General features: G+C 41.4%; 1 protein-coding gene across 1 annotated transcript; it reads right to left on the bottom strand.

Annotated features, from left to right (window-relative positions):
- Window positions 1-286: 286 nt before the first annotated feature.
- TMEM174 (transmembrane protein 174) lies at window positions 287-4,767 on the bottom strand. Its single transcript, XM_039730049.1, has 2 exons — window positions 4,067-4,767; window positions 287-2,648 (listed from the first exon to the last, which is right to left on the bottom strand). The coding sequence occupies exons 1-2, from the start codon at window positions 4,699-4,701 to the stop codon at window positions 2,546-2,548; spliced, it is 738 nt and encodes a 245-aa protein (XP_039585983.1). The 5' UTR covers window positions 4,702-4,767; the 3' UTR covers window positions 287-2,545.
- Window positions 4,768-9,307: the final 4,540 nt, after the last annotated feature.

Below are 9,307 nucleotides of genomic sequence, written 5' to 3'. Positions count from 1 at the left end.
GGGAAGAGCAGCAGGAAAAAAATATGTGGTGTCTGACTGAAGGAATTTTCTTGTGGTGGGGGAGGGTAACTGGGCAGAAATTTTGACCCTACTCCTGCAATTGGATCCATCAAGCCTGACCTCTGTGCTACTGCAGTGCCTGCTGGATTCAGCACAATTATGTGCTAAGTTCAGGGCTCTGTACATGTGGAACTAACTGGGGATTTGGGACCATCCAGTTTCCTGCTGTGGAGGGAGGATGAATTCACCTCTGTGTAAATTCCAGAAAAGGAGCAAGACACTTCCATAACAGAAACTTGCATTTATTTTTAGGTCTTCTGTTCTCTCACTCAGTTCCACAGAGATCATGCTGAACACAGCATGCCTCCCCTTCTCCAGCTACACGTGCCTCCCCTTCTCCAAATACACGTGCCTCCCCTTCTCCAACTACCTGCTAACACCAGGCCACCGCTGCTGAAAAACAGTGTGTTCCATATTTCTCTAAGGAGAAAAACCTCACACAAAGTTTGCAGTCACTGTTCAATAGCTGCTGCTGCAGTTGCTAATCCAGCTTTGAGTCTGTTCAAATGTTGCGTCCCAAATATGACCCCTGTCAGTGTCTTGTCCATTACTCTGGAGCACGGTGGTTGTTTTGTGCCCCCCCCGTGCTTTATTTCTTACAGCCTCTAAGTGCACAGGACAGGGAGGTATGCACCTGCAGGTCCATGCAGTTGGACAATGTTCTGAATGCACATCTCCATCCAGAGCTATGTCTCCTGATTGCTAGGGCTGCTGCACAGAAGTACAACAGGTCTGTGCAACTGTCTCTGCTAAATGCCAAGAATCAGAGAATGCCAATTCTCCAGCTCCCAAGAATGAGACCAGTCACAGGTGGATGAAATCTGACGAGAGCCAAGACAGCTGCATTGACAAGTAAGAGAAAGCTGATGCATTCCATAATGGACGCCTGCTTTTAGCTGTGCTGTGCCAGGCCAGGAGACTGACCCACAGGCACACCAGCAGTGCACCGCTTGGTTACTTCGGACAGTGACCACTGCCCTCCAGGGCATTTTGTGTGGTACCCACTCCAGCAGGTGAGAGCTGAGATCAGCTTTTGCTTTGAGGGAGATGAGCAGACCTAATGGGATCATCATAGGGAAATACTGGCTTGTTGCACTTCTAGGCACATTGAAAAGCAGAACCTGAAATATATGTGGAAAAACAAAATAAAAATGTAGGGACTCATTGCATTGTCATTGCTCTGGGATTTAAAAAGTTCCTGAGCAAAGCCTCTTTGGATCTTCGTTCTGGATTGCAAAATTTTGGAACTAATACACTTCATCTTTTGTTAAATACAGCTGTAAATATATTTCACAGAATCACAGAATATTGTTAATTAGAAGGAAGCTACAAGGATCATCAAGTCCAAATCTTAAGTGAATGGCCCATATGGGGATCAAACCCACAGTCTCAGTGTTCAGGAACACCATTCTCTAATCAAATGAGCTCATCTCAAATTTTTGTGGATTCAACGCATGGAACCAAACTGAACTTGAACAAGAAAGTTTACTACAACCCACAGTTTCCTAATACTCTGGGGGCAACCTGCAGACTGGGTTGTGTGCCTAAGACCCACATTCAAATAAGAAGGGACCTCAGAGGTGTTTCACCACAGCCCCCCCACAGAGTGGGGTGCAGCAGCTGTGATTGTCAAAGTCCTTAACAGTGCCAGGATGAAACATCTTTGTCAAGGCTTCAGAAAGATGCCATTTTCTTTAGTGACATTAACTTCATAGTTATTAGGACTCCTGGCAGCAGACTGTGCTTTGCCTCCTGTCAGGCAAGAAAGGAAACTGAATTTCATGCATGCAAGATGTCTTAGAGATCTGTGTAAAAGTTGTCAGAAGTCACTATTTGTTTTCTCTGTTCTGAGATGCTCTGGTTCAAGCAGGATGCTCCAAAAAGATGCCTACAGGACTGGGCTGTGCAACAGGACTGGTTGTCCAGGTAAAGTAACCTGAGAAAGTCTAATCTGTAGACTGGACTTATTAATGAGTAAGCTCTTCTAAAGAATCAGACAAAATTAAGGCATAAAATGCACTTTCATGGATCAGACACTTGAGCACTTTTGAAGTTTCCCAAGCAATCAAGAATGAAAATACCTCAAGAAAAAATCAAATATTTTCTAAAGATGCTGGATGTCCAGGAGCAATCATGATCTTCCACAAACATATTGTGCATTCACAGTTCACCCTGGTTTCAGCAAGTCTGAAAATCAAGCTTCTTGTTGGGGAATCCTAATATGGATTTGGATTATTGAGTTTAATAGCTTTGCTATTAATAGTTTAGCCATTGAATAATTAACAGCTCTGCTATTAAGCTGCATTGCAAAGGGCTAAAGAATTTTGACAAGGAAAAGGAAGCGGTCAGTTAAATAGCTTCAGTGATACTGTGTATGAATATCAAGAACTTGCTCACAATGTCTTATCACACAAGTATTTAAAGAAGATTTTTTGGGATTCTTGCTAGCATCTCTTAGGATCGTTGTCTCTTGTCCATGATGATTTTATGAAGAAAAAGGGTATATTTCCTCATAACGTGGAGGACACAAGTTATTATGGACATAGTCTTCCAGCAGTCCTTCTGGTTCATCAGAACTGTCTTCTGACCTGAAAAGAGGAAGAGGAGGATATACAAAAATAATTTACCAGACCATTCACATAATTTCTGTGTTTTAGCCTCACAGCCTTACCTGGGAAAAGTATTCCCCGGCTTCTTCAGAAAATGCTGTGAGATGAAGTTTTACTGAGATTCAGCTCTTTGCTGTGTTTTTTCGTGAAGTTTAGAAGTGTCAGGAGGTGAATGTTGTCTCCACCCTGTCTATGCCTGTCACTTATATTGCTGAGGACAATGGGTCAGTCAGCAGTTTTTCAAAAATACTTTGATAAATGAACTAACAGTGACTTGTGTTGCAGAAAGGATATAATTATGAGTAATTCCTATAATTAGAATACTTTTCCTTGGAGGAAGGAACTATGGAAAAATATTTTGTGTGCAATACTGCTGTGCAACATGACCAATATTGTTTATGCCTCAAAACTAGGAAAAGAGGAAGAGCTGGAAAGTTGTTACAGCAGGAGAGCAGCATGTTGTGACCAGGTGTATTCAGGAGGGAGAGCATCTGGTACCAGACTGATTCTTGCATTGTTGCAGAAATGCTGTTTGTGTGCTGACTTGTGTTGTGATTGTGTTTGAATGGAAGCCTCTGGCTCTACATGACGCCTTTTCCTGGTCTTAAAAATTGAGAGCCAGACAGGGTTAAGGGTTGAGGGTTTTACCTCAGTATTTAGTAAGAATCCTTACGGTGCCCCAAGGCACCAAGGTGGGATGCACCGCAATGCAGCCCCATGATAGATGGTGTATACAATTTATAGACCTTACAAATTAGCATATCTTACAAGGGTGCTCCAATGGAAGGCCTGGATGAATGGTGTGATATTCCCCCATGGAATTCCCCCCTGGATGAGTCGAATCTCTAGTTTACAGGATATGTTCTAGAGAGGACCTTGGTTTCCAAAGACACTGTAGAGTTTTCTGGCCTCCTACCACAAGGCCTTCAGGATGTTTGGTCTCCTGGCCTAACAGACTACTAGGGCTATGCTAAATTATCAGACTTAAGGAATTACAAGCATGCTTGTTAAGAATACTCAGGATATATAAAAGTTATATAAAAGGTATATTAAAAAAAGGCAAAAAATAATCTTGGTGTCATACACATAATAACTTAAAGGTGGCAAGATAAACATAAGAAAACCTCCACAAACAGGAGCACATATATCTTAAAAAGTAATAAGAGGTTTAGCTTACTGAAAATCAAAAGGCATTTATAAATGAATTTAAATTGTGTAAAAACACTTTGCAGGAAAAGTACATTTCCTCACTCAAGAAAAATTCCTAACAAAGATAAAAAAAAGTCTGAGAAGGATAATGTCTTGGACTAGTTGTAGTTTCTTATGAAACCACACATTGTACTTAAAATATTCAGAAGACTGTGTCCAAACACACTAAGGCATTTCAGAAGATGTACCTCTGATTCCTGGAATTCTCTGCAGGATAAGCAGTGTAGTTCTCATCTCCAGTAAAAGCCAGGTTGTCCAGGGTGTAGGCAGGGCAGAAGTGAGAGGAAGCCGAGGTGAGGACTGGCGAGGTGCTGGGGGGAGCAGCACCACAGCAGCTGAGCACGGGGTGAAGGTAGCCGGGACTCACAGCAGCGCCTTCCTGGGATGGGTACGGCGGAGGGATGTACTGTACCACTGTGGCACCATGGAAAGTTATAGGCTGGTTAATGCCAGTGAAGACAAAGGACTGTCCGCTTGCAGCCTGATCAAGTTCCGACGTATTTTCCTCTCTTTCTTTACAGGGCTTGCATGTAAGCATGTTAAATTTACAAACAGCAATCAGAATAAAAGTCACCCCGACAGACAGCAGAATAGGCCCTAGTAACTGAGTCCACTCCAGGTGAGTAATGCCATCATATTTTATCCATCCCATCACAGTGAAAGTGATCCCCACCAGTCCCAAAAACACACCTGAAAAGAGCAGAGTGGTGCCAGCTTTATCCCCATCTGACACCAGGGCATCAGATCTGTTTGGCTGACAAGGAGTGACAGAAAAAACATTCAAGGAGAAATCTTCTACATTGTTGTTGTTGTTTTGCTCCATTACTGAGTATAATGTATCTTCTCCTTCAAGAGAAAGGGGGCTTGTAAAGGACTTGGCAGAGCATTTAAAGTCGAAGGTCCAGGTTAGTTATACAAGAACTTTGTGTGTGTATGGTTAACAGAGTCCATCATGTGAAAGAATAAACTTTGCTTGAAAGAACAAAGGTCTGGGAACTGAAGCCTGAAGCCATCACTAAAGATTTCTTGAATTACCACTATCACTTCCGAAATGGATTCACCCCTGCATGACTGCCTGTCTCCTTGTGTTTCCTTTGTCTTTAATTTAGCACCCACGATACTGTGCTCATTCTGGATAGCAGAAAAAGCAAGCTGGAGCTATTGCAGCTTTTCCTTGGCCCCAGCTAGCTGATACATCCAACATATGGACAGCATATGTTTAGTCAACAGTGAAGAGATCCTTGCTCTCCACTTCCTGCTCAATTTTCTGCAGGAAAATTCCACATGGCCTTTGCTAGGAATGCTTTTCCATGCTCTGAAGCGTGACATTTATAGTCATGCCTGGACCTCTGTTGCAGCTCATTTTGCAGTCCATGGTTTAAAAAAATACCAAAGTACACTTTCTGACATTTTTCTGGGGCAACCACTAGGTGAGCAGGAGGGTAAGTGGTAACGTGATGGTAAGCACTGAGAAGCCTGGGAGAACTGTTGGCTGTGGGAGAAACCTTATTTCAAAACAGCCAAAGCTTTCCAGCTGGTTGAAGTAGTAAAATTACCCTATAATTTCCCCTTAATTCTGGACATTTTTTGTAGTAGGTTTTAAGGTTTATAGAGAATAATGCCCAAATACTCTGAATGGCACATCACCGCAAGAAAGAGAAAGCATCTCCTGTAATGCTAAACTTGACAGAGTGAGGAATCTTATGCTGTACTCACAGGTATGTAGGATACTTCTTCATGTCACAATGAACTACTACTTCATATCACAATGAACTATCTTCTGCTGAACTCACATCTCATATATTAAATAGACAGATTATTGAATTTTGAAATTTTCTGTTTCCTAACAGTTTCAGACTAAAGCAATTGCTGTTGTAGGGTTCTGGTAGAATGTCTTTGTGTAATTCCTTAAGGAGGAAATACCTCCAACTACTCCAACTACTCTAGGCCTGCTAGGCCTGTTTTGACTAGCATGGCAGGGTACGACACAGAGGACACTGATAACTGCTCAGGCAGTGGAACACATAATGCTATTTCCTGCTACCAGCAGCTCTGGGGAAGCAAGCTTATCCTGAAATTTGTAAGATTAAAAATAGCTCTAGAAATAGAAAATTCACCTTTTAGACTGCTTTTTCAAAGTCAGTAAAAGTGCTTTTCGTCTACTCTGCATTCACATCACACTCTGTGATGACAGCTCTTTCCTGGAAAGGGCTATTCCCCAAATTCGGCACCTTTAGAACTGATGCTGAATGCAATTGCAGATGTCTTTCTCATTTTTTAGCACACAGACCTTGAGAAATATTAGTGCTGGATTCCTTTAAAAAAAGCTGTGAAGCTTCTAAATGCAGCATTATTAAGTCACCCATTATGTTACCCAGGGTGTCAACAAATTTTCTGACAAATACACTCAAGATCAGCCTTTCCCACAACACTAAGACTGGTCAGGATTCTCTGCACCTCTTGAGCAAAGAGATCAGTCTTGCAATGCAGTGGTTTTTTATGATGACAACTAAACTAGACTGTGCTGAAATACTAGAAAAAATGTCTTTGCACTGGTAATTATAGCCAAAGTCAAAATCACCTTTAACCTTACATTTATTAAACTTAATGGAATGAACTGTTACTGCTCTTTACAAGTCAGGTTTTTCCATACTATGAATCATCTTTGCCACTGCTGAATCTTTCAGGCTTTCCAATATCCTTTTAAAGGCAGCACTATATTATAATAGCTGTCTAGCTAATAGTTTATACAGATGTAGTGTCACCTGGCTCCTTTCATTCATTCAAGAACTCTGCAACTGCTATTTGCAATGGGATCATGCTGGAGCACTTCCTCAATCCCACAGAGTGGTACTTAGACCCTGTCTGGAATCAGAATTTTCCAAGTTGGGTGTTGTGTCATCCCACAGCCATCTCCTTTCCTCTGGTCTAGGACATGACTTCATGTGTTGAGCAAGCGCACAGTAGAGCTGGAGAACACAGGATCCTTCTCTTCCTTTCAAACCTACATGCCACTTGAACTTTTAAAATAAGATAGAAAACACTCTCCATTTGGTGTGCTAGGATCTACATTAAAATTACTCCTTTCCCTGTAAACTGTCCCCTCTCTGTAAGACAGTTTCCTCTATGCATCCCCACATTTCTCCAGTTATTTGCCCAGAGAGTGGTAATGCTGCAGTCAGGCAGCTGTCAAGGTGTTAAGAGATTACTGGATCACACTGATTTTTTTAAGACCAGTGCATTTCTTTGCAAATAATGTGTGTTCTGGGGACTCACTTAAAAATGTCAATTTACTAAATGCATCCCTTTTACCTATATGACTCCTAAGCAAAAGAGTTTTGTGAAAAGAAGGAAAATTGGTTGGAGTGAGGTTTTTTAGAATGAGTGCTGTTTTCAGGTCTCAATACAGTTTTGTTCTCATCTTCTTCAGACCTTACCCTTGAACACAAGCATTGCTTTGCTTTCTGTTCCTGCACCTAATTTTCTATTACCAGTGCTGAATTCCCCTGCAGATGCTTGCTGCTGGAAGCAGGTGCTCTGCACCCCCTCAGTTCTCTAACCTATTTGAAGAGTCATCCTAGAGAACACTGACAGGCTATAACTTAACCCTTTCTTCTTCTCTTTATGTTACCTATTTTTACACAGTTGTTCACATTATCAGCCTCTTACAGGAATGTTTTATTTTCTTACATGCCAGTTATATAAGCAGGAACTTAGAAGATGCAAAAGAAGCTGTACAACACACAGTATTGCACATTGAGTACAAATTATCAGTCCATAATTTAGGGAGATTAAGGAGTCAGTGGTTTGAGTTAGTGGGACTTTTTCCTACAGCAAGGTAACTGCACATGGAGTCTTCAATGGAAAACATGAATTACACGTGTAAGAGCAGTACATGAATAACCACTGTGAGTGGGCCTTTCACCCCTGAACTACTGCACTGCCAGCCTCAAAGTACAAATAAATTGTGAGGAGCAGGTTCAGCCAGCTGTCCACAACTGCATTTACCAGCAAGGTGGCTTTATATGCTCTGGAAAATGTTGTCTTCTGAGCAGGCACACCAAAATGAAGGTTTTTCCATGCCTAATTGTTGAGATGCATGTATGTGTGATAGAGCACTGAAGTCTGGCATGTTCAGTGCCGAATGCAGAGATACTGCCACTACAAGTCATGACTCTGAAGAGATAGGATGGAAAAGGGATAAATGAATACAGCAACACAAACTACAAAGGGTAAAGATGGGGTGGGTGCAATCACGCCCTTATGATAGCAAGCCTTGCTATCACAAAAACATAGCAACATTGCAAAGACCTGTGCAATCTCAGTTTTCCAGATGAGTTAACTGTTCATTTTTTTATCTGCTGTTGATGTAGGAAGAAGGACTTTTCCTAGAGGAAATGTATTCATTTATATTTTTGTGAATCCCTCATATGCAAAGGATTGCAGTGTTGCAGTTAGAAGCACAGCAGTGTCAGTGCAGGCAGCAAGAAAGAAAGACCTTCACTTAGAGAGGGCAAGCAACCCTTACCTCCCACTTTGCCTGTTTAAGTAAGTGTGAATCAGTAACCAACTTGATTTGCTCACTAGCATTTGTATGTCAAACACTTAAGTTAACTTTAGAGTAGAAAGAGGGTTATAGCACCATTAGTGGGACAGTAAAGTATCTCACTTCCTCAATAAAAATGCTATTCTGTATTATTTTAAGCTACTTTTATAGTTTTACAAGGTGTTGCTTCCTTTCTAATACAGACATTTCACTTCTACTCCCCACATCAAAAATTCTTCCCTCTACTGCTGTTCACCCAGTGGTAGCCTTCAGTGGTGATGGCAGACTTGCTAGACTCTTACTCATTTTCTGACCTTGCTGCAACAGATTTCAACACCACAGCCAGCAAACACTTTTGCACTGGCTATGTTAACTACCTCAGTACTGAACAGTTTATGGAGAGCCACCCAGCACATCCACTGAGTTTTCAAGTAACGATTTTCTAAGTCAAAAACAGAAGATGCTAACACAGCTGTAAACTGATCTTTTTCCTAAGCATCTTCTCAAAATCATAGAGATGTAAATTCCGTTTTCAGTCCTTGTTTTCAGTGGTAACAGCTATCCTTCTCAGGAAACTCAGATGACGAGTGTGAAGTCAGGTCAGCAGCTTTCTGAACCGTAGTTCTGTGCAGACTGCTTTTTTAGAAATAAAGTGATCCACACAGAAGACTCTGCAGTAGATGATCAAAATACAATAACCTTGAAGGAAAACAAGATTATGTTTCTGTTACAGAGAACTCAGATGAATCAACATATTCTTCTTGATTGGTCTCTTGGGTGCATCTTGGCAACAACTGACTGAGCAAATTGAAGACAGCAGAAAAGGTTGATACTTTTCCAGTTTACCACCAGATGCAACTGATTTTTTTTTTAAGATGGTAAA

This window comes from Passer montanus, unplaced genomic scaffold (genome assembly GCF_014805655.1).
Source record: "Passer montanus isolate IOZ18808 unplaced genomic scaffold, ASM1480565v1 scaffold7, whole genome shotgun sequence".
Lineage (NCBI taxonomy): Eukaryota > Metazoa > Chordata > Aves > Passeriformes > Passeridae > Passer > Passer montanus.
The sequence above is the reverse complement of the archived record's forward strand: the minus strand, read 5'-3'. Positions and strand labels throughout refer to the sequence as shown.